General features: G+C 38.9%; 2 protein-coding genes and 1 long non-coding RNA gene across 4 annotated transcripts in view; 2 read left to right on the forward strand and 1 right to left on the reverse strand.

Annotated features, from left to right (window-relative positions):
• Positions 1 to 26,590, reverse strand: part of LOC133546908 (gastrula zinc finger protein XlCGF57.1-like) — a 106,062-nt gene that overhangs the window by 60,876 nt on the left and 18,596 nt on the right. The window lies entirely within an intron of this gene.
• Positions 11,823 to 23,541, forward strand: LOC133546905 (oocyte zinc finger protein XlCOF8.4-like). Of its 2 annotated transcripts, XM_061892750.1 has the most exons (4): positions 11,823 to 12,224; positions 13,275 to 13,541; positions 19,936 to 20,006; positions 20,122 to 23,541. In XM_061892750.1, the coding sequence occupies exons 1-4, from the start codon at positions 12,122 to 12,124 to the stop codon at positions 20,140 to 20,142; spliced, it is 462 nt and encodes a 153-aa protein (XP_061748734.1). In that variant the 5' UTR covers positions 11,823 to 12,121; the 3' UTR covers positions 20,143 to 23,541. The 2 variants fall into 2 exon arrangements, with proteins under 2 accessions (XP_061748734.1, XP_061748733.1); XM_061892749.1 differs by having other exon boundaries at positions 19,936 to 23,541.
• On the forward strand, positions 24,779 to 25,326 carry LOC133546907 (uncharacterized). Its single transcript, XR_009805284.1, has 2 exons — positions 24,779 to 24,947; positions 25,190 to 25,326. It is a non-coding gene; the product is annotated as an uncharacterized LOC133546907 (long non-coding RNA).

The raw sequence follows: 26,590 nt of genomic DNA on the forward strand, positions 1-26,590 counted from the left end.
TGTTAGCTGCTAACAAAGAGAGGCGGAAGTGATCGACACATCAAAGCAGAGATCCAATGTAAGTGTAAAGTGTTTTTATTGTGTGAACATGTCTACATTACAAATGATGTGAGTGTTGCTGAATCAGCGACTAACTGCTGCCGTTGAAGAAATATTTGTGATGTTAGAAAAAAAAAACGATAGCAGAGTACAAGGAGGAACTTTGTCCAACAAAAGAGGAGAAGGAGCAACAACATCAACTACTGGACGCTGTTTTCAAGGAACATCAAGTTGTGTTACACATCCTTCCATCCATCCAACCATCCGTCCATCTTCTTCTGCTTATCTGAGGTCAGGTTGCGGGGGCAGCAGCCTAAGAAGGGAAGCCCAGCCTTTCCTTTCCCCAGCCGCTTCCCGGGGGATCCCGAGGCGTTCCCAGGCCAGCCAGTTTCTAACATAATAGTGAGAGTCCAGTCCATAGTGGGGCCAGCCGGAGACCATCCCGATCGGAGACAGGTCAGTAACGCAGAGATGTCCCTAACCGATGCACAGGCAAGCAGTCCACCCCGGGTCCCGACTCTGGGCAGATATATCATATATAAATATATATATATATATATATATATATATATATATATATGTATATATATATATATATATAAATATATATATATATATATATATATATATATATATATATATATATATATATATATATATATATATATATATATATATATATATATCTGCCTAGAGTCGGGATCCAGGGTGGTCTGCTCGTCTGTGTGTATATATATATATATATATATATATATATATATATATATATATATATATACACACACAATAAAAACTAAATAAGATGAGGCTCAGAATTGGTTTCTTAACCAAACCTTTTGTTGTGTACCAGAGAAGGGAAGGAGGCAACAACCAGGGCAGGACTGCGGTTTACAAGGTTCATTTAAAACCTTTGATGAATGCGTGGCGTGTGTATGCTACTCAAAGTGAATGAGTACCCACCTGCTCCCAGTGCCACCCACACTGGTTTAACTGTAACTTAAATATTGGGTTTCACTATGTAAAGCGCTTTGAGTCACTAGAGAAAAGCGCTATATAAATATAATTCACTTCACTTCACTATGTGTAATATTAAATATGTAAATGTTACCAAGGGTTGTTGTCTGTAAATGTTGGTTGTATCTTTCGTCGTAATCCAAGAGGGCAAGGCGAAGAGGCAGGTCGTGGACAGGCAGGAGGTCATGGGCAAGAGCAGGGCAGCGTGGTCTGGGTCCGAGCAGGGAGGTCGTGGATCGAGGAGAGCAGTCAGGAATCCGGATGCGAGTTGAGTGACAAGGCACAGATAAGGAAGGATAGCGTAGTCACTGAGGAAATACAAAAGGACATGAACCAGGGGAAAACAGAGAGATAGAGCAAAACAAGGGCAAGAAATTCACTGGGAAAACAGGGAATGTCAGACATGATGCTTACTGGAAGGTTAGTGACGTTCTGGCAAAGGGTCCTCGGGTCTGCTGGTCTTTATGCTGCTCCCTCTCATCAAGCCCAGGTGTGTTGATTATTGATAGCGTGTAGGCTCGTTGCTGCGTGGGCGTGGTGCCCTCAGCACGAGCGAGGGCGCTTCTTGGTGCGTTGTCAGCAGAGGCGCCTCTTGGCTCACTGTCAGCAGAGGCACACGCAGCTCCAGCCGCTGAGGTAACGCGGGTTCGACTCCGCGTCATGACACCTTTCTACATATAAAGTGCAACATTCTCACATATAAAGTGCAACATTAAACTGCTTCAAGTTGTTGCTCAGATTAAATAAAATGACAAAACTTTTCTTCTACATACAAAAAGTGCAGCATTAAACAATTTCAAGTCAACTCAGCCTCATATTAACTTTTCTTTTTCCCACCCTCCAGCCTTTAACCCTGATGACTTTCAATCAATTTTCATGTTTTCTGCCAGAAAAATCAGTTTATCCACCTTGTCTGCAGAAAGAGCAGACCTGCTTGCAGTTACAATGTCCCCAACTGTGAAAAATACCCTTTCGCTGGGCACGGAGGTAGCAGGTATGGTGAGGTAGTGCCTGGCTAACTTGGCAGTAAGAGGATATGTGGGCTCATTGTTCTTCCACCACAGAAGTGGGTCAAAATCTAGTTTTTAATGCACTATGGTCTTAAATCTGCTGCTGTAAAAACACCAACAGCATTTGTTATTGCTTTAGCCCTGCCTGAGTCGCCGAGTAGAAGCTGCTTGAATGCAGTGGGAGCTGCGTTTGTTCGTCTTTCTCTTTGTTGAAGCCATGTTACCCATTGTTGTATCGCACTGCAAAGCCGAAGTGTTCCCAAACGGGAGATCTTAACGATGCAGGAGGGTCTTCCAGCTCTGACTTTTACACTTTGTAGTAGCCCGGTCGTTGTTAGCATGCTGTGTGTTGTGCCTCAGTGTGCATTGTTGACACAACGTGTGGTGCGCTACTTAATATGTCCGTGTGGAAACTTGTTCGATACACCTCCGAACCAGAACCCCCGTACCGAAACGGTTCAATACAAATACACGTACCGTTACACCCTTAATACACACACATCTGAAGATTATAAAAAAATAAATATATTTGGTGGGCCAAACAAAATGACTCGGCAAACCAAAGTTTGGTATGAGTGCTATGACCTCAAATCTATATCCTAATAACAATATATGTCACGATACATCATTTGATATATGATTGATGATAGAAAACTTTCAAAGCGGGTTACAAAAGCTCCTAATTTGGCAGTTGACATATGCAGTAACATATTGTGTCTTTTCTAATTGTATTATTTTGTCGAAACAATTATTATTAATGTACTTGTTTATTTACTATTAATATCTGGTTTATTTATTTGACAAAATAATACTGGAAATTATGTAATATTTGACTGCATATTTCAGCAACTAAATTAGGAGCCTGTGTAGTGTTAGAATAATTGTTTCTAAGTTATCACAAAAACTTTGTGTTGCATTGAGTGACTGGTGAGAAGCAAAAGCTGTCTTTGAAACCTACCAAGAGTAAGGCTCGTAAAACTCCACTGTGTTGGGGAAAGCAAGATGAAGGTGTTCCTGTTTTCTTTCATGTATTATAATCAAACATAAAGATATTGTCTGACCCAAGTACTACAAAAGCAAAGAGGAAGCAGAACCAGTGTCCCCTCCAGGGGACCTCTTTTTGGACCTCCTTTTTCAACTGTTTTACGAACCTCTTTTTGAACTCATTTACGACCTTTTCTTTTGAACTGTTCCGTAACCAAAGGCAACGCTGTTTACGACACACTTCCCTCTCGAAGCAGCTGTGGTCATGTGGTCGAAGAAAGTAAAATAAAGAAGGGGGAGTACAATCTTTCGCCAGAGCGTGGGTGACACTGTAAAAAGTTAGAGGTCGACACGTTTCTCCTCAATTGAATCCAAATTGAATTATGTCTCTGTTTGATTCTTTGCATCTTGTCTTGTTTAATTGATGTCATCAGTGTTTGAACCTGACATGTAGCCTGTTTTAAAATGGTTTTATTAGTAATTCTATATGAAATAATGTATCGCAAAATCAATTTTAAACCATATCGTCTATCCATAGTAGAAAGTCCTGTCGTCCTGGTTTGTTTTTCTATTCCTGTAAATAATGTTGTAAAGAGCAGCGTGTTTGTGCGTCACTGAGATTTCAAGACACTTCATACGGTAACTTGTTTTTCCTAAGTGCATGTAAAAGTAGTGAATGCATTGTGTGACTGAGCAGAGATGGTGTGTTTGTCTTGCAGACGTCTGTGAAGAACATCTTCACCCTGAGCAACAAAAGTGGAGCTTCAGGATGCGGACGGAGGAGCCACAGCCCTCCCACATTAAGAAGGAAGAGAAATACCTACTGATGCCCCATTTTAAAAAGGAAGAGGAGGACCCACTGACACCCCGATTTAAAGAGGAATATGTGGATCCACTGAGCCCTCACATTCAAGAGGAAGAGGAAGAGCACAGCATCAGTCAGCAGAGAGAGCATCTTGAAGGACTGGAGGAGGTTGATGTCACCAAGATGCCAGTGACTGGTGTCCCTGTGAAGAGTGAAGGTGATGAGGTCAAAGGTGAAAGTGAGGAGAGGGGAGGGGGGGAGCCTCCAAGCAGCAGCTCAACACAACACATGACAACAGAAGCTGATGGAGACCACTGTGGAGGATCACAAGCAGACAAGCTCTTAGCTCCACTATCAGATAGTGAGGACACAACGTCACACTCTCCTGACACTGATGATGAAGACTCTAAAGATGATAAGACATGTCACACTGACAACACTCACTTCACATCTTCTCACTCTCACAAAACTTTTAAATACCAAAGTCGTCTGAAAAGACACATGAGAACACACACTGGAGAAAAACCTTTTCATGTTTTATCTGTAGTAAAGATTTTACTAAAAGACAAAATTTGAAAAGACACATGAGAACACACACTGGAGAAAAACCTTTTTCATGTTCAATCTGCAGTAAAGATTTTACGCATTGGCACAATTTGAAAACACACATGAGAATACATACTGGTGAAAAACCTTTTTCCTGCTCAGAATGTGGCAAAAGTTTTGTAATAAATCAAAGGTTAAAAGTACACATGAGAATACACACTAGAGAAAAAACTTTTTCCTGCTCAGAATGTGGTAAAAGTTTTGTAACAAATCAAACCTTAAAAGCACACATGAGAACACACACTGGTGAAAAACCTTTTTCGGGTTCAATCTGTGGTAAAGATTTTACTCTAAAGACCCTTTTAAAAACACACGTGAGAACACACTCTGGTGAAAAACCATACTCTTGTTCAAACTGCAACAAAAGCTTTCGTCACCGACAATCTTTCACAGTACACATGAGAAGACACCCAGGAGAGAAAGTGTTGAGTTGCAGTGTGTGTGGTGAAAGATTGTCTTCTAAGTACCAGTGTAAGAAACACAAGTGTGCTGGTGAGAACAGCAGCAGCAAATGAAACTGCAGGATTTGAAATAAACTGTCAAGACTTTCATTTTGACTTTCTAACAACATCAGCACATATAACATGTGTGACATCATTGTTGTGTGTGTACAATAATGTTAATATGTTTCTAACATTTATAGATTAGACACTTCAGATTAGTGCTTTTATTACAGTCAAGTACATGAGTTAATATACACATTTGTGTACTTTGAAATGAACAGATTTTTGACTGAAAAGGTGAGAATAAATAGTATATAAAATATGTTACTTACAGTAAACATTTTAAGTGTAGATATCCATAATTTACTTTTATACTTATTCATAATAGTGTTTCATATGTTTTTTGTAATAATGAAGAGTTGCATATTTTATTTTCTAATTGTAGATGATTCCATAGATGAACTCTTTTATATGATGTACATATTTGTTTTACATGTGTTCATACCTTTGCTTTTGAGTACACATAAATCCCTCTTAGTTCATATTTACTGGTTCACATCTGAAACATCTTCTGGACCACTTCTGGAAGCATATTATCATTTACTTTATACATCATTGGTGCTGGGAACGGTGCTGGCCCCTCTTCTCTTCACCCTGTACACCGCTGACTTCTGCTACAACTCAGAGCTGTGTCACATCTAGAAGTACGCGGATGACACAGCCATCGTCGGGTGCATCAGGGACGGCAGAGAGGAGGAGTTTCGGAACCTGGTGAGGGACATTGTTGTCTGGTGCCACACGAACGTCTTGCAGCTCAATCCGTCAAAGACCAAGGAGCTGGTCATTGACTTTGGGAGGTCGAGTCCACGGTCACAACCTATTGTGATCGAGGGAGTTGAAGTACAGACCGTGGACTCATTCAAGTACCTCGGGGTTTGGGTGGACCATAAGCTGGACTGGACTGTTAACACGGACCACCAGTACAAGAAAGGACAGAGCAGGCTGTACTTCCTCAGGAGACTGCACTCCTTCAACATTTGTAGAAAACTCCTGTGGATGTACTACCAGTCTGCTGTTGCCAGTGTTCTGTTCTACATGGTAGTGTGCTGGGGGGGCAGTACATCTAAGAAGGACAGCTCCAGACTTGAGAAACTGATCAGGCGGGCCGGTTCTACGATCGGAATGAAACTGGACTCACTGGTGAGGGTGGCAGAGAAGAGGACTGTTGACAAACTAGTGAGCATCCTGGATGATGCCAGTCACCCTCTGCATAGTGTTATCAGCAGCCAGAGGAGCCTGTTCAGTTCTAGACTGCTTCATCCCAAGTGCAGGACTAATAGACTCAAAAACTCCTTTGTCCCACACGCCATTAGACTGTACAACTCCTCTCTGGGGCGGGGGGCGGGGGGTACTAGGATGACAGGGGATGCAAAACATTAACAGTGCAATACGTTTTCATAACATGGTCACTACTGCCTACTTTGTCTTGTTATATTCTTATTTTACTGTTATATTTTTATTCCCATTGTTTTTATTCTTTTTGTAATATTTCTCTATTTTGTTTCCTTTTAAACCCCCATTATTTACTTTTTACTTTCTTTTTTTTTTTTTAAATTGATCTCAACTCTGTACACTGCTGCTGGAATTTTTAATTTTCCTGAAGGAACTCTCCTGAAGGAATCAATAAAGTACTATCTATCTATCTATCTATCTATCTATCTATCTATCTATCTATCTATCTATCTATCCATCTATCTATCTATCTATCATTTGAACAATTGTTTTTTTATACAAGATCATTTACTTTTAAAATGTGTGACTTTATGAATCATTTGTTGGGTCTCTATAATCCATTCTATTAATTGTCCTTTTTACTTTCTTGTGTAATATGAATATTGTTTTGTGATTGTTTTATATGTATGTCCCCAGACTTTTATGCAATAAACAATGTATGACTCAACTAAAGTTGGGTACAATAATTATAGTTAATATTCATAAGTATGTATTTTATTCTATTTCGTATTGCACTCCATTTTTTTATGTTTTCTTTATATGACTTACATGTAGTGTCCAGCTTACTTCATCATCTATATTAACTCCTAAAAATGTGATGACCTTTATTCCTTTCATTTCAATATTATCCATCATAATTTGTGTTTTACATTTTTACAATCTCCAAATATGGTATATTTAGTTTTAAGTGGAAACAAGTGGAAAGGGGATCAATTGGAAGTCTCCTATCAAATTTTAAAAGAAAACTGTTGAAATTATCAAAGTGTGGTTAAAGCTGAGAAAACAAAATATTTGTCAGACTTAATTTTAAGTAGCATCAGTAAGCCATTTGTTCTTTTTAATAATATCAGTAATGTTCTTAAACCGAATCCAGCCACTTCACTGGAGATGACAAGTGAAACTTGTGAAAAATTTCTCTCCTTTTTTAATGATGAGGTTGCTTCTATTCTGGCAAATCTTTCTCGTTTTCCATTAAGTTTTAATGTGGCCACTCAGTGCTCGACTGTGTTCTGTCACTTTGAGCCTGTGTCCATGCCTGAACTTACAGGAATAGTCGGCAAGCTAAAACCATCGTTATGTTCCACAGACCCAGTCCCCCCTCGCTTTTTTAAAGAAATCTGGGACACTATTGATGTGTCTGTTAGGAACATCATCAACAGCAGCTTGATTTCTGGCTGTGTCCCCTCCTTTTGTAAAAGAGCTGTTGTTGAGCCTTTGATTAAAAAACCAGGTCTTGATTCGACAAGTTTGTCGAATTATCGGCCCATTTCCAAATTACCTTTTGTGTCAAAGATTTTGTAGAAATGTGTTCTGGCACAACTGCAGCCTTTTTTAGATGAAAATAGCACTTTAGATCCATTTCAGTCTGGATACAAAGCTTTGCACAGTACTGAATCTGCACTATTAAAGGTTTTTAATGACTTGCTTTTAATGTCTGATTCTGGCAGCTCTGCCATTTTAGTGCTTTTAGATCTTACAGCTGCCTTTGACACAGTTGACCACACAATTCTTTTAGAGCGCCTGAGAGACTGTGTGGGTGTCAGGGGGACTGTGTTAGAGTGGTTCAGATCTTACCTGTCTGAGAGGTCCTTCTCTGTCAGGCTGGGGGACGCCACCTCCTCTTCTGCCCCGCTTTACTGTGGTGTCCCCCAGGGATCTATTTTAGGCCCCATCCTGTTCGCTCTTTATCTCCTTCCTCTTGGAGATATTTTTAAGAAACATGGAGTGTTTTATCACTTTTATGCAGAAGACTGCCAAATTTATATGCCAATTTCAAAAAGCCACGGCCCCCTGACACCCCTTCCTAACTGTCTATGTGACGTCAAGGCTTGGTTAGCCCAGAATTTTTTAATAATGAATGAGGGAAAAACGGAAATTTTAGTTTTTGGTCCGGCCCTCACTGACTTGGGACCATTGCAAAATGATGTGTGTCCCAAAGTCACCAGCGATTTTAAACTAGACAAACAAGTCAAGTGCGTTTTAAAATCGTGTTTTTATCACCTTCGTCTTTTAGTAAAGGTTAAACCGTTTTTATTTTTTAACCTTTTTGAAGAAGTCGTGCATGCTTTTATTTGAAGTGGCCTGGACTACTGCAATGCACTTTATGCTGGCATTAGCCAAAAAAATCTCTCCCGGTTGCAGTTAGTCCAGAAGGCGGCAGCAGGACTTTTAACAGGGGCCAGGAAACGCCAGCATATAACCCCAATTCTTCAGAGTTTGCACTGGCTCCCTGTTCATTTTAGAATTGATTTTAAAACATTGCTGTTTGTTTTTAAATCTTTACATGGACTGGCACCTCAATATATCTCGGACTTCATCCAAATTTACATTCCTGCGCGCGCTCTGAGGTCCGAGAGCCAGCTTCAGCTCGTGGTGCCCAATACCAGACTTAAGACCAGGGGAGACAGGGCCTTCTCTGTGGTCGGCCCTAAGCTCTGGAACACTCTGCCCCTCCATGTTCAAACTGCTTCCACAGTGGACTCTTTTAAGTCTCGTCTTAACACCCACTTTTATTCTTTGGCTTTTAACACTACGTGAGTTGTGTGGTCCTCTGTCCTCTGTTGTCCTCTGTGTTTTTTATACACTTTGATTATTATTTTACAGTTTTAATTGATTTTACCCTTTAAAATAGTTTTTAATCATATTTGTTTTTGTATTGTTTTTATTGGTTTTATTTGTATTTATTTTTGTTTTATTCAGTCATTGGTGGAGCATAATATTGTTTTTAACATGGCTGTGCAGCACTTTGCAAACGTTATTGTTGTTTAAATGTGCTATATAAATAAAGTGGATTGATTGGATTATTGAAGTTTAGTGACAGTTTATTGATGTTAAGCCATCTTTTTATGGTCAAGTTCTCTCTGGATAAAATAAGATGAGAGTTAAATCAAGCGGTAATGAAGGTGAAGAATGGAAGATTATTATATACATAATTATATATAGATAGTAGTGACAATTAAAGACACTTTCATCCTGTTCATTTGAGCAAAGAAAGAGAGTAAAGTGTAATATTGTAAACAATAGAAGAATATCAATATCCGCAGTCAATATTCCAACATTGTGAAGCTGACCTATGGTAAAAACATATTCAGCTTTGAAGGCTTTATGAGAGTGATGTAATTATCAGAATCAGAATCAGAAATACTTTATTAATCCCTGAGTGGAAATAAACATTTTCATTAACATGTGAATATTCAATGTAATATTGTATGATATTAATACAATAATAAAATGGTACGTTTGGGGATGTGTAATATTGTTTGAATTAATATCCTGAATAGTTTTAATTAGTAGAGAGTGAAACAAATGAGGAAGTAGTCATAATAATGGTTTGTTTTTAGCCTGTTTATGAATAATTAAAGATAATTAAAATACAAAAAACAGAGCTTACATCCTCAGTGAGCTGAACTTCAGCAGTAAAGATGAGAGAAATAATGTGGAAAGGTCAGAAGTCAAATGTTTATTCAGGTAATACATGGAGCCTCTGCTGCCAACTATTTATATAAAAAAACTATATATATATATATGTATATATATATATATATATATATACATATATATATATATATATATATATATATATATATATATATATATATATATATATATATATATATATATATATATATATATATATATATATATATATATATATATTAGGGGTGGGCAAATTAATGGGTTAATTATGCGTTAACTCATCAATCTATTAACGCCGACAATTATTTTATCTCACATTTGCGTATGTTGTTTACATGCTTTTATTTTGTTAACGCCTTTTCTTAACAAGATGGCAACTCCCGGATGTACTTCGGCGTCGATGGGCTCTTGGCAAAGATGGAACATTTGGCAAAAATACCGGACAATTCTGCAAATTTCATGGCTGGCTTACAGCGTGGTCACTCCGGGATCACTTACGACCGCCAGACAATTCTGGATGTGGATAGATCGGGCCGTTTTGGACTGAATGAGGCGTGCTTGCTAGACCGGCTAGCTAGCATGGGAATACTTTGCCGGCTACATCCAGCGGCCTGTGAAGCAGCGGAGTATATGTGTTGTCTGTCTATTTATGAATAATGCAGACCAGGAGTGTTGGCTGAGTTCTTAACGTTTGCTTTCAGAGTCTGCATATCACAACATACAAGATGCTGTCATGGCGACACACAACCTATACCGGGCTACCGCGCATGCTCGTCACTCCTGTTGCATGCTGGGTAAGGTAGTTCTTTTTTTCCCTGGCTCATAACATCACAAATAGTACCATGTATATGATGCGTTCAGTTTATCAAAGCACCAAGCAAACAATCGGAAAATTCCCATCATATCAAGTCCTAGATATGGTCATAATTATTTTAAGTGCACTACGCAGAATAAACCCAACATTATTAATATTGCTACTACGGATAATTTGATCAAACATTCCCTAAAACAGCCCACTACCTGTAATATAGTTTTTTTAAACATAAGACTCTGATAAAAAAAAATGTTTCTGCTGTTACCTCAGAAATTGCCTGTTCAGATGTTATGATTGTGGCTCAGAGATTTGTATGTAGATTATATTTATTTTCCATATCAAACAGGATAACTTTAATACCCTGGCAGTGGCAATAAGCTTAAATGTTTGTATTTAAATTTTTTGAGTTGATTTTCATAAAATATGCTATTTAACTGCTACTGTTTAACAAGGACTGATTTAAATTGTGTTTGCACAACAAATGTTTTGGCGCTTTTGTTTATGTGAGAGAATATTCCAATAAAGGTGCACTACACACTACTTTTGAATTCATTATTGGGCTTTGCGTATACAATGCAGTTAATCGCGATTAATCGGAGAAATAGTGCGATTAACTTTGATTACAATTTTAAATTGTTGCCCAGCCCTAATATATATATATATATATATATATATATATATATATATATATATATATATATATATATATATATATATATATATATATATATATATATATATATATATATACCTATATATATATATCGATATATAGATATATAGCTAGATATAATATAAATAACGACAAAGGAAATTTTAAAAGGACATGAAAACCTCCCACATTCTAAAATACATTATAAAAACGATTACCATCAAAGACAAAAAGAATACCATGAGTGTAATATCTATTTTGTTTCTTGTTTTTCTTTCCTGATGCTACTGTTGTTTCAAAACATTTTCAAATATTTAAATATTTTTATGGAAATAGGTTTTTTTGTTAGTTTTTTTTTTTGGTTGATTTGAAATGGAGAAGTTTACTTTTATTTTCACAAGAAGTAAACCGGGGGTGGAAAGCTGTTTGTACTTATTCCTCTCGCGAGATTTGGAAAAGAGCTGGTTACTTGTTTCTCTCGCGAGATCTGACAACACTGCGCGCGAACCAAACACGGCGAGGACAAAGCAAGATGGCGTCTGACGGTGAAGACGTTATTGCAGTCGTCACAGTTCAGTGTTCTTAATCTGTGCCTCCATGTACACATATATGTCCTTTATTACACTCTAGTAAATAGAGTAAACATCGTTAATAACTGTTTGCATCCGGTTATATTAGTCTGAGCGCACTTTGATGCTTCTCGAGCTAGCTTAGCCTGCTAGTTAGCTTAGCTTGTTAGCTGCTAACAAAGAGAGGCGGAAGTGATCAAAACACATCACTAAGTAGAGATCAAGTGTGAGTGTAAAGTGTTGTGATTGTGTGAAAATGTGCCAAAGAACCACAGCAGAGTACGAGGAGGAACTTTGTCCAACAAAAGAGGAGAAGGAGCGACAACATGAAAAACATCAAGTTGTGTTACACAGAACAGGTTTGTTTACTTCTTACTCTCACATCTTTACTAACTTTATATTTCATTATTCACACTATTCTTAAATAGATTGTCTACAGGAAGAATAATTGTCATGTGAGGATGATGCACTGATTGTTTTACATTGTTGATAAGAAGGAGACAGTGTCAGACACACAATATTTATGAGAGGTTGATGTTTGTAACAATGTGTATCAACATGTTTACACAAAACTCACACAGTCACCGGGGGAATATTCCAGAGAGCAGGTTAAGTGCAAAGTCCTGAGTATGTAAAGCTCGAGAGTTTTACCTCGAAAAATAAGAAAGGTAAGACAAAGTCAGAGTCAGTTACCATGGTGACTGACTCTGTAAACCTAGCCTGCTAGCTGGCAGGTTTGACAAGTTATATATGTGTGTCAAAGCTATTATTTCCTTCATATTGGTGCAGCCATTAACCTACTACAACACCTACTACATCCACTTACTCAGTGTTCTAGTGGTTAGAGTGTCTGCCCTGAGATGGGTAGGTTGTGATTTCAAACCCCACCTGAGTCATACCAAAGACTATAAAAATTGGACCCATTACTTTCCTGCTTGGCACTCAGCATCAAGGGTTGGAATTGGGTTTGGAATTGGGGGTTAAATCCCCATAAAACAGATTCCTGGGCGCGGCCACCGCTGCTGCTCACTGCTCACTTCACCTCCCAAGGGTTGATCAAGGGTAATGGGCCAAATGCAGAGAATAATCTCCCCACACCTTGTGTGTGTGTGACAATCATTGGTACTTTAACTTTTTAACGTGGCAGTGATTGTGGAAAAACCAAGCCTGATCTAAAGATGACATCTTGATCTCATACCATCTCAGACTAATTGACCGTTCATTATTAAGTGAAGTGTCTTATAGTTGCTTAAATTAGTTTTTAACCAAGCAACACTATGTTTTATCCAGTTACTCGATTAATCGAAAACGTTCCCAGTGGAACACTTGATTAATAACATTTTCAATAGCCACAGCACATTATTTCATAGCAAGTAGGAGTTAAAATGTGATTTGTTTGTGTCCTGTAGACATCCGTCAGCTGATTGGACACCAAGAAGAATGTCTCCCTCATCTGCAGGGGGACTGTTTCACTTTAGAGTATCCACAGCCCTCACATTTTAAAGGGGACAAGGAGTATCCACAGCCCCCCTATTTTAAAGAGGAAGAGAGGGGAGATTTTCCTGTAGGGCAGGAGGAGGCTGATGTCAGCAAGTTTCCACTGACTGTTGTCTCTGTGAAGACTGAAGAGCATGAAGACAAACCACCTGAGTCCTCACAGCTTCATCACAGTCCAAGTAAGCACAACATCCACATATCATCTAATACAATGTTTGTGACACATGTTCATCCGGGGGCCACATTTATCACTAAAGATGGAGATAAACTTGCTTTTTAACACCACCATTTAAAAATCAATCATCAACAGTGTAATTGCTGGGGTGTAACCATGTGACCTAGAGGCCATCCTCCTTACCTCACGTGGTCAAATGAAGGCAAACATTCAATATGGCTACTGTTTATTTACCTTAGCAGCACATATGTCAGCATATTTCAAAGGTTTAGTGGTGAAGATTGGGGATGTATTTGTGTATACGTGTATTTGTATTGAACCGTTTCGGTATGGGGGTTTCGGTTCGGTTCGGAGGTGTACCGAACGAGTTTCCACACGAACATATTAGTCTAAAGTCTTAACAAGCTGTGCCGCTTCGTTCTGCCTGTTTCCATCGGTACTCTACACAGCACCCAGCATTGTCCCACCCACACAACCATCTGATTGGTTACAGACAGAGCAGTAACAGCCAATCAGCAGTGCATATTCACAGTGCAAGGAGTTAGTGCTCCACCGTCGTCATAAGCAGGTAGGTGTTTAGCAGGTAAGCATCAGCCAGCGGACTCTCCCCAAATTATAGTAAACACCTCCCAGTCAACTACAAACCCCGTTTCCATATGAGTTGGGAAATTGTGTTAGATGTAAATATAAATGAAATACAATGATTTGCAAATCATTTTCAAGCCATATTCAGTTGAATATGCTACAAACACAACATATTTGATGTTCAAACTGATAAACCTTTTTTTTTTTTTTTCGCAAATCATTAACTTTAGAATTTGATGCCAGCAACATGTGACAAAGAAGCAAAGAAGTTGGGAACGGTGGCAATAAATACTGATAAAGTTGAGGAATGCTCATCAAACACTTATGTGGAACATCCCACAGGTGTGCAGGCTAATTGGGAACAGTTCAGTGCCATGGTTGGGTATAAAAGCAGCTTCCATGAAATGCTAAGTAATTCACAAACAACAATGGGCTGAGGGTCACCAATTTGTATGCATATTGTCGAACAGTTTTGGAACAACATTTCTCAACGACCTACTGCAAGGAATTTAGGGATTTTGCCATCTACGGTCCGTAAAATCATCAAAACGTTTAGAGAATCTGGAGAAATCACTGCACGTAAGCGATGATATTACGGACTTTTGACCCCTCAGGCGTTACTGCATCAAAAAGCGACATCAGTGTGTAAAGGATATCACCACATGGGCTCAGGAATACTTCATAAAACCACTGTCAGTAACTACATTTCAAATTATATTTGGAAACAGAGGACGTGGTGTCCTCCAGAGCAAAGAGGAAAATAACCATTCGGATTGTTGTAGGCGCAAAGTTCAAAAGGCAGCATCTGTGATGGTATGGGGGTGCATTAGTGCCCAAGGCATAGGTAACTTACACATCTGTGAAGGCACCATTAATGCTGAAAGGTCCATACAGGTTTTGGAGCACCATATGTTGTCATCCAAGCAACGTTATCAAGGACGCTCCTGCTTATTTCAGCAAGACAAGTGTTACAACAGTGTGGCTTCGTAAAAAAAGAGTGTCCAGACCTGTCTCCCATGGAAAATGTGTGGCGCATTATGAACCGTAAAATACGACAGTGGAGACCCCGGACTGTTGAACGACTGAAGCTCTCCATAAAACAAGAATGGTAAAAAATTATCCACTTTCAAAGCTTCAACAAATAGTTTCCTCAGTTCCCAAATGTTTATTGAGTGTTGTTAAAAGAAAAGGTGATGTAACACAGTGGTGAACATGTCCTTTCCCAACTACTTTGGCTTGTGTTGCAGCCATGATAATCTAAGTTAATTATTATTTGCAAAAAAAAAAATAAAGTTTATGACTTTGAACATCAAATATGTTGTCTTTGTAGTGCATTCAATTGAATATGGGTTGAAAAGGATTTGCAAATCATTGTATTCCGTTTATATTTACATCTAACACAATTTCCCAACTCATATGGAAACAGGGTTTGTACTAGTAACATCACTATGAGCCCTTTGACGTTCTAGAAACAAACAGCAGCTCAGCTCGCTCGCAGTCCTGGCTTGAGGTGAAGGCTAATTAGCTTTTAACGTTAGCGCATTTTGCTGTGTGTGTGTGTGTGTTACAAACAGCAAAGCCCTGTCCGTCTATTATTTCACTTTTCCTTTTTCTGTGTTAATTGAGCTGTTTTGAAGCATCAAACAAGGACATTATGTTAAATGAAGAGTTTCTGTCTCTGATCGTTGATATAATAATGAGTTTTGGGTATTTCAAAGATGGCGCTAGTATGTGCTTTGGCCTGCTGTGTCTCGCTGTCAGCTCTGTTCGTTTTTGTGTTGTTTGCGTCTATTTTCGTCTCTGTCAGCTCACTGCTTGTGTATGACGAAGAAGGCCCAACAAAGGATGTACTTCCTGCGGCAGCTGAGGTAACTTAAGGTGCCGACCAAGATGCTGGTGCAGTTTTATTCAGCCATCATCGAGTCCATCCTCACCTCCTCCATCACTGTGTGGTTCCCCGGCGCCACAGTCCAGGACAAGCATCGACTGCAGCGCATCGTATGTGCTGCTGAGAAGGTGATTGGCTGCAAGCTCCCATCCCTCCAGGACCAGGAGGCGTGTGGGTCGGATCACAGCTGACTCTTCTCACCGTCCCAGTCAGCTTTTTCACCTGCATGGATTCCTGCCTTCCTTTCCCGCCCCCTGGTTCCTCTCCCCCAGCGGCAGTGTCTCCGGCGCCGTAGTAAACGTGGCGGCCAGCTGGTGAAATTTAGGGCACTCCTGGCCCGGCTTCCAATGGCTTCCCGAAGGAGGAATGGTCTACTCCTGCACGCTCGCTGGATCCCATCGGTTCCTGGCTTGTTCCTATATCGTTGGTTTGGAGGATGAGGCTTGCCGCCGTTGCTCCTGCTGTCCCCGCCCCCGGAGGCGCGGGGTGGATTCCCGCCACCTGCGGGCTGTCTGTCGGGCCCCACCTGGAATAGCTGCGGCCTTGGACGTGGTGGCCCCTGCCAGGTTCAGTCTTGTGAACGCAAAATCTTTGACAAACAAAACGATTATCCTGAACTTCCCGCAGACTTGACCAATTCTGTGTGACGGAAACATGGCTGAGAGCCGGTGAGTCCGCCCCTCTTAATGAACTTCTGCTTCCAGAGTGTTCCTACGTTTATTCTCCGCGGTCGTCTGGTCGAAAAGGAGGAGGATTAGCAGTGGTTTTTAAAAATGAATTTAAAGGTCGTCTGATACGCCTGCAATCCTCCTTTTCAAGCTTGGAACTGTGCATGTTTGAACTGGGTCTTTCTGATGTCGTCCTGTGTGCCGTCGTCCATCGACCACCCAAGTACCACGAAGACTTTATAACTGACTTTTCTGAAATTTTGGCTGAAATCCTGCCCAAATATAATCTTGTCCTTATTGCTGGTGATTTTAATATTCACACCTAAGCCCAGACGAGTCGCTTTCCAGGAGCTTCCTGAATGTAATTGATTTATTTAACTTTGTACAGTCTGTGTGTGGTTCCACATAAGAACACTGGCATACACTACATTTAGTGCTCTCGTATGGCTTGTGTGTTTTTAATTTGGACATTTGCGACGCTGTGTTCTTTGATCATATGCCGATCCTGTTTGATATTCCCTCTCAGTGTCCGGCTAAATTGTGCTCTCGCAGGGTTAATTCTTGGTCTCCTGCTCTGTTCTCCTCCATTTTTTCGACTCTTCGTGATGATAATTCTGCAGCCTCTTTATGTCTGAATACTGAAGAGTTGGTTTCTGGGTTCAACTCTATTTGTTTACGAACACTGGAGACAATCGTGCCTTTCAAGTATCGCCGCTCTAATGGTTGAATGACGTCACTCGTGCTGCCAGGTGTAGGTGTAGGATAGCAGAGAGAAAATTTAAAAAAGACAGGCTGTGTGTGGCCTTTGCCATTTTTAATGAAAGCCTGCTTTCCTTTCAGATGACTGTAAAAGCAGTGATGAATATACTATATCCATCTCAGATTATATCTTCTAACTGTAACAACCCCAGATCTCCGTTCAAGACCATTTAAAGGCCTATTGAAAGCCACTACTAGCCACCACGCAGTCTGATAGTTTATATATCAATGATGAAATATTAACATTGCAACACATGCCAAGACGGCCGCTTTAGTTTATTAAATTGCAATTTAAAATTTCCCGGGTGTTTTTTCTTGAAAACGTCGCGTAATGATGACGTGTATGCTTGACGTCACAGGCTGTTAGGAAATATGAGCGCTGCACACACACACAGCTAAAAGTCGTCTGCTTTAACGGCATAATTACACAGTATTTTGGAGATCTGTGTTGCTGAATCTTTTCCAATTTGTTCAATCAATATTGGAGAAGTCACAGTAGAAAGATGGAGTTGGGAAGCTTTAGCCTTTAGCCACACAAACACACGGTGATTCCTTGTTTAAAATTCCCGGAGGTGAAAATTTAGTATGGATCACAGTGCATTCAAGCGTACATGAATCCAGACCAAATGTCAACCAGCAGGTTTCGGTGAGAAAATTGTGGTTAAAAAGTCAGTTCTTACCGGATAAAAGCTGAGCTTGTGCCATCCATAAAGCTGCCGTCGACTCCCCTGAGACACTGCCGTCAACACCCGGCTGTGGACACACCCCTCCGACTGTCAGGTAATATTAAACTCACTAAAACACTAGCAACACAATAGAAAGATAAGGGATTTCCCAGAATTATCCTCGTAAATTTGTTTAAAAACATCGGAATATGTCCCAATGCTATCGCATTTTCTTTTTTTAACTCGTTTTTTTTCTAGTCCATCGCTATCAATATCCTCAAACACAAATCTTTCATCCTCGCTCAAATTAATGGGGAAATTGTTGTTTTCTCGGTCCGAATAACTGTTTTTGTGGGAGGCTCCGATTAATATCAATGTGAATACATGAGGAGCCATCAATATGTGACGTCATCGTCTGCGACTTCCTGTAAAGGCGAGGCTTTTTCAGGAAGTACTAAAAGTGGCGAACTTTATCGTGGATGTTCTCTAAAAAATCCTTTCAGCAAAAATATGGCAATATCGTGAAATGATCAAGTATGACGAATAGAACGGACCTGCTATCCCCGTTTAAATAAGAACATCTCATTTCAGTAGGCTTTTAAAATTGTCATTGATGCTCCCAAATCTGTTGGTTTTGATGCTTCTTCTGAATTCTGTGAAAGTTGCCTCCACTTTTTCACTGACAAAATTGTGTCAACTAGAGCCAGTTTATCTCAGCCTTCCTATGACCTTTCTTTTCCTCTGCACTTCTCTTCTATTTTCCATCAGTTTGAGCCGGTGTCCTTTTCCTTTCTAAAAGACACGGTTAGTCATTTGAAGCCCTCTGGTTCTCCTGCAGATGCCCTCCCACCTTGCCTGTTTAAAGCCCTACTGAAATGAGCTTTTCTTATTGAAACGGTAATAGCAGGTCCATTCTATGTGTCATACTTGATCATTTCGCGATATTGCCATATTTTTGCTGAAAGGATTTAGTAGAGAAAATCGACGATAAATTTCGCCACTTTTGGTACTTCCTGAAAAAGCCTTGCCTTTACCGGAAGTCTCAGACGATGACGTCGCAAGTGTGGGGGCTCCTCACATATTCACATCGATTTTAATGGGAGCCTCCAACAAAAACAGTTATTCGGACCGAGAAAACGACAATTTCCCCATTAATTTGAGCGAGGATGAAAGGATATTGCTAGCGACGGACTAGAAAAAAAAAAACAAGTTAAAAAAAAAACGCGATAGCATTGGGACGTATTCCGATGTTTTTAAAGACATTTACTAGGATAATTCTGGGAAATCCCTTATCTACTGTTTGTTTTCAAATGTCTAAACAACCTCGCTCCAACATATATCTCTGACCTCTTTCGGCCTTGCTGCCACCCCTCCCGATCCCTAAGATCAGGGGGAGCAGTAACGTCAGCTGCTGTTGACGGTCCCTGACACAAGGCTGAAGCTTAGAGGTGACAGAGCTTTCGCCGCTGCTACTCGCAAGCTCTGGAACAACTTAACTTTGAGTGTTAGACAGGCCTCCTCTCTTCCTGTTTTTAAATCACTCTTAAAAACACACTTTTATTCCATGGCCTTTAACATTATGTGATCTCCATCCTGCTATGGCAGCCCATTATGCACCTGCTGTGAACCTGTTTCTATGTTTTATTTATTTTTTATTGTGCTCTGTTTGTGTTGTGTTGTGTTTGTTAGTTTCCCTTGTGTTATCTTTTAACCTGTCTATTGTACAGCACTTTGTGGTAAATATTAAATGTGCTTTATAAGTAAAATTGATTTGGTTTGATTTGAGCAAAGCTGGACTTTTCTTAACAATGTTTGTTTTCTCCTGTTCCGCAGACGTCGAAGAAGAACCTCTAACCCGTGAGCAGGAGGAACCACGGTCCCCCCACATACGTGAGGAAGAAGAGGTACCACATTCCCAGCACAGCAAAGAGGGAGGAGAGGAGCCACAGCCCCCCCACATTAAAGAGGAAGACGAGACGCCACAGACCCATAATGTTAAACTGACCCTTCACATTAAAGGGCAAGCGGAGGACCCACTGATCTTACACATCAAAAATGAAGAGGAGGACCCACTGACCCCTCACTTTAAGGAGCAAGAGAACCTGCTGACCCCGCACATTAAAAAGGACGAGGAGGACCAAGAGCCACCGCACATTAGAGAGGAAGAGGAGGAAGAGGGCATCAGTCAGCCTAAATGGTTGGAGGAGTTCCCAGTGACTGGTGTCCCTGTGAAGAGTGAAGATGATGAGGTGAAAGGTGAAAGTGAGGAGAGGGGAGGGGGGGAGCCTCCAAGCAGCAGCTCAACACAACACATGACAACAGAAGCTGATGGAGACCACTGTGGAGGATCACAAGCAGACAAGCTCTTAGCTCCACTATCAGATAGTGAGGACACAACGTCACACTCTCCTGACACTGATGATGAAGACTCTAAAGATGATAAGACATGTCACACTGACAACACTCACTTCACATCTTCTCACTCTCACAAAACTTTTAAATACCATTGTCGTCTAAAATCACACATGAGAACACACACTGGAGAAAAAACTTTTATCTGTTCACTCTGTGGTAAAGGTTTTGCACAAAGTTCAAGTTTGGTAAAACACATGAGAACACACACTGGAGAAAAACCTTTCTCTTGTTCAATCTGTGGTAAAGGTTTTACACAAAGTCAACATTTGAAATCACACATGAGAACACACACTGGTGAAAAACCTTTTTCCTGTTCAACCTGTGGTAAAGGATTTACACAAAGTACAGATGTGAAAGAACACATGAGAACACACACTGGTGAAAAAGCTTTTTCCTGTTCAACCTGTGGTAAAGGATTTACACAAAGTACAGATGTGAAAGAACACAAGAGAACACACACTGGTGAAAAATCACATTCCTGTTCAATCTGCAACAGAAGCTTTGGTGAACGATCAAGCCTTGTAGCACACATGAGAAGACACCCGGGAGAGAAAGTGTTGAGTTGCAGTGTGTGTGGTGAAAGATTGTCTTCAAAGTACCAGTGTAAGAAACACAAGTGTGCTGGTGAGAACAGCAGCAGCAAATGAAACTGCAGGATTTGAAATAAACTGTCCAGACTTTCATTTTGACTTTCTAACAACATCAGCACATATAACATGTGTGACATTCAGAGGTGGGTAGAGTAGCCAGAAATTGTACTCAAGTAAGAGTGCTGTTACTTTAAAGATTTATTACTCAAGTAAAAGTAAGGAGTAGTCACCCAAATATTTACTTGAGTAAAAGTAAAAAAGTATGTTGTGAAAAAACTACTCAAGTACTGAGTAACTGATGAGTAACCTGTTTGTTTAATGATTACGGCAACAAATAATGCACAAAAACATAAAAATAGCAATGAGCAAATTCAGAGCCAGGAATATCTCTTAAGCAACTAAAACAATAATATGTATTAAATAATAGTACATTAAAATAAAATTTAAAAAATGGCACATTGAGCCACAATAACTTAACAGCACCATAGGCTCAGTAGGCATTCATTGATTTGATTGATTGATTGATTGATTGATTTATTGATTGATTGAAACTTGTATTAGTAGATTGCACAGTACAGTACATATTCTGTACAATTGACCACTAAATGGTAACACCACAATAAGTTTTTCAACGTTTATCAATTACTTAGTAAATGACCAAGTCGAGGTGATCTACCTCATATATACATATACATACACACACATAACATTTATACACACACATAACATTCATACACACACATAACATTCATACACACACATATTATATATATATATATAAGTAATATGTATATATGTATATATATACACATTTATATATACAGTATATAATTTATATTTATTTATTTTGCCGTTTTTGTTGACATGTTGAAGGTGTTTTAATGAATATACATGCATGTTTAACATATAGATTCCTATCTTTCATGAAGACAAGAATATAAGTTGGTGTATTACCTGATTCTGATGACTTGCATTGATTGGAATCAGACGTCCACGTTTTCAAATGGAGGAGAAAAAAAGTTCCTCCTTCCTGTCTAATACCACATGAAAGTCGTTGGTTTTTGGCATCTTATTTGTCCAGCTTCCATATTCGTTTTTATACACTTTACAAGAAATACATTGGCGGCAATCTCCTTATCTTGCTAGCTTGTTTGCGCTGGCTTTCGGAGACTCTTATTTTTTTAACGCAGGCGCGATGGAGCAGCGCTTTTATTGTGAAGACAGGAACTGTGCGATCAGTCTTTAGGCTTTTGACGGGAAGTACGGTTGAAATAAAACGTGTCTTTTTTCTTTACAGTTTTGATTGATTGATTGAAACTTGTATTAGTAGATTGCACAGTACAGTACATAATCCGTACAATTGACCACTAAATGGTAACACCCCAATAAGTTTGTCAACACGTTCAAGTCGGGTTTTACGTATCACGGTCATGTGACCGCCTGGCTCTGTTTGATTGGTCCAACTTCACCAGTGACTGCATGTGATTGGTGAAACGCAGGCATGCGTAGTTCCTACTTTGAAGCTCTGTCATTAAACAAAATAAACATTAATAGATCCATAAAAAAAAGTAGCGAGTAGCGAGCTTAATGTAGATAAATGGAACGGAGTAAAAGTAGCGTTTCTTCTCTATAAATATACTGAAGTAAAAGTATGTTGCATAAAAACTACTCGTAGAAGTACAATTTATCCCAAAAGTTACTCAAGTAAATGTAACGCGTTACTACCCACCTCTGGTGACATTGTTGTTTGAGTAACAATATTTTTAATGTGCTTCTACATTTATAGATTAGATATTTTATATTAGTGCTATTTTAAGTCTAGCACATGCCTTAATATGCAATAATGTGTACTTTTATTTAAAAAAAATGAAAGAACAATTTGAGTAAAAAGGTGAGAGTAACAGTACGAGACTTATTTTACATGGAAAAAACATTTTGTGTGTATGTACACACACACACGCGCACACATACACACACACACACACACACATATATATATATATATATATATACATATATAGATAGATTTCGTCATGCAATTTCAGATTCATATGAAATATTGAAGTATTACATATTTTATTTGTAATTGTTAATCATCCCATAGATTATCACCTTTATATGATATACATATGTACTGGTTCACATCTGAAACATCTTCTGGACCACTTCATTTATTACTCTGTATTTGATTGTGTTGTGATTGTTTTATTTGTATGTCCCCAGACCTTTATGCAATATAAATGTGAAAGGATGTTTTTTTTTTTACAAACTTACATTTGTGGATACATCAAATAAATCCAGTATTGTGTTTTAAACATTTTTTATGTGTTTTTTTTTTTTCTTTTTCAACATCCCCAAAACAACATCAGCATCAGTCAAAGTTTGGAGTGTCAGACAAAAGCCAATATTGTACATCATCCCACAGAGATTTACTTTGCATACATTCTTAAAATAAACTGTTTATTGTGTTTCCCAATCACAGAACGAACAAATATTGTCTTCAATTGCAAAACAACATCCAACATATTATTTTAAGTGGTCAATTCCATCTTTTTTTTCTGTGATTAACTCTTTTGCCTTAGAAAGAATGGAAACTTTTAAGTTATGAGTACTTTTTTGTTCCAGAGAAAATAAGAAGAAGAAATAGTAAAGAATTAAAAAAGATGCAGTAACTAGAATATTTTGAATGAAAGCCTTTTTAAACTTTGTAATATTTTTTATTTGCAGGTCGTACTTAATGAAATCTTCAAATAATAAAATACTTTTAAAACTCAATAAGTGCATCAGTGACCAAATGCCTTTTTCAAACCATTGCTGTTCAAAGATGGATTTGTTTCTCATTTTAATATAAGAACAATTCCATAGTGGAGTATTGTGTGTGATGAAGTTGTGTTTGTAAATTAGTTTCCAGTACAACAACACTTGCTGGTAGGGATGGGTACTGTTCACTTCTAATTCCATGTTTTATGTGTTATATATGTCAATATATTGTGTGTTTGTATTTTGCCAACATGGTAGAATCACATGATAGGCAGGTTGTATCATGTTTTTCTGTCACCTTGAGGAAATGGCATAAAGAGGAAGATGACAATATAATGTCACTTGGACAATGATGTACAGAACAGAGGAGATTTAGTTCATTTCTATTTTTGCTTTTAGACTATTCGTTTTTTTGTGTTTTTTTTTTACAAAACCTCTCCCTTATCCAGCTATGGATTTCTGGTAGCTGCTTAAAAATAATTAATACGGAAAGCTTTACTTTAATAAGTGTATTGTTTTCCATTGATAAACACAATTGGGAACTGACGTTGCCAAGAATGGAACTCACGTCTTGTAGAATAAAAGGCCAACGCGCCAACCTTTGTGCTATCAAAGTTTTGTTGACGTTACCAACAACAATCAGTAATCTGATGTTTATGAAATGGACATCAAGTTTGTTGTTTTGATTCAGTTTGTCATCCTTCTTTGATTCTAGTGGCATTTAAAAAACTGTTTCTATTCTCTCTCCATATTCCCAACTGACCACAAGACTCAAAAGACAACATTTTCGATGGAGCTTGGGCGGTTTATCACTTGTCGAATTTCCCGGTGTTGTGCCGAATTCTGCACCCCCGCCGTAAAATGCACCCCCTGTCGGGAGCGCGCTTACGTCACTCGTTTGCGTCACCCGTCTCGAAAATTAGCTAAACTCGGCTAAAATCGCCTCTTTCGGCATAAAAATGTACATAACAAGGTGAATAATCCAAGTTGTCTTTACTTTGGATATATTAATGGATGGATTAATTGTGATTCTTCAATGATTTCGCCGTCATTGCCTTTAATGATTTCGTCGTCATTCAGGTGGGTACATCGCCTCTTTCGGCATAAAAAAGTACATAACAAGGTGAAATAATCCAAGTTGTGTTTACTTTGGATATATTGATGGATGGATTAATTGTGATTCTTTAATGATTTCGCCACCATTCAGATAAGGCGAAACAATAACCATTTAATATAGGAATATTTGCTGTCCCGAAAATGTATTGAAGTATTGTATTAAAGAATATATACACCAAAGTAAGCCTCTATATGTACTTTTTTAGAGACATCAAGGAGAACGAATGTTTGCTGCTTCACTCGACGGGATCCAATACATGTATTTTAAAAATATGACATTTTCTTTAACTGTAAGAAGCTCATGGGTGGATGGATGAATACATTAATAAATGAATGCATCTGATACCTATCGTTGTTTTGATTTGAAGAATTTTCAAACTGAACATTCACAAATAACTTTACCAAAAGTACCCGAAATACCAGAGATGGAGTTATGGTGGGGGTGCATTTTCAGTGAAGACAACTTGGATTATTCACCTTGTTATGTACATTTTTATGCCGAAAGAGGCGATTTTAGCCGAGTTTAGCTAATTTTCGAGACGGGTGACGCAAACGAGTGACGTAAGCGCGCTCCCGACAGGGGGTGCATTTTACGGCTGGGGTGCAGAATTCGGCACAACACCGGCAAATCTGTACTGCTTCCTGAAGCGGTCACGGGGCTTCTTACGTCATCATTTCTGGCTCCTCCCCTGAATGAAATAGGCCTCCATACACGCCTGGTGGAAACACCCCCTCCATTAGTCCACACACGCCTCCAAGCCTCCGCACCATCGGAAGCGGACCAAGGATCGCTGGCTGACACCGATATATCAATTTAATAGCATGACACATAGATAGAAAAAATAGAAAAAAATGGAAAAAAGTCGATACGGTTGGGCGATTAAACGATGTCAATAAATATTGCAAAAGACATCAAATCGAAACCAATTTTAAAAAAATACATAGGGCTGGGCTGTAAAACAATACAATATATATAATGATAGACACATGACTGATGTTAAAAAAGTAGGAAAATGGCCAATAGGGCTGGGCGATAAAACTAGACACATAACTTATGTGGGGGGAGGGGGCACCAGACTTTTGAAGAGGGAACGTGCGCCCTCCTGTGGACTTCTGCTGCAACTGCACACACAAAGAAATTCATTATTTCCAATTGTGCCTTATTTAGTGTCCAAGACTTCAAATTTGTCGTTTACATGTTTAATGTATAAGTATTAATTAAACAACTGTTTAATATATGAATATTAAATACTTGTTTAGTGTATGAATAATAAATACTTATTTAGTGTAGAAATAGTAAAACATGTTTAGTGCATGAATATAAGTGTATGAGAAACCTAACTTATGTAAAAAAATATATAATTACAAAAAAATTGAATAAAAAAGGAAAAAGGCCAATAGGGCTGAGCGATGAAACGATATCAATAATTATCGAACAAGATCAATTAAAAAAATATTATTTCTGAAAAAAATCCCCAAAGGGCTGAGCCGTTAAACTAAACCAATACATGACACATAGAGAGAAAGAAATAGAAAAAAATGGAAACAAGCCGATAGAGCTGGGCGATAAAACAATGTCAATATATATTGCAAAAGACATCAAATCG

The sequence above is a fragment of the Nerophis ophidion genome, unplaced genomic scaffold (assembly GCF_033978795.1).
Source record: "Nerophis ophidion isolate RoL-2023_Sa unplaced genomic scaffold, RoL_Noph_v1.0 HiC_scaffold_48, whole genome shotgun sequence".
NCBI classification, from domain to species: Eukaryota; Metazoa; Chordata; class Actinopteri; order Syngnathiformes; family Syngnathidae; genus Nerophis; species Nerophis ophidion.

Excerpts from the sequence above, each read along its gene's own strand:
- LOC133546905 (XM_061892749.1), top strand. The coding sequence starts at position 12,122 with ATGTGCCAAAGAACCACAGCAGAGTACGAGGAGGAACTTTGTCCAACA. Across the intron at positions 12,225-13,274 it reads AGTTGTGTTACACAGAACAG|ACATCCGTCAGCTGATTGGA; the intron begins GTTTGTTTACTT and ends TGTGTCCTGTAG. Across the intron at positions 13,542-19,935 it reads ACAGCTTCATCACAGTCCAA|ACGTCGAAGAAGAACCTCTA; the intron begins GTAAGCACAACA and ends CCTGTTCCGCAG.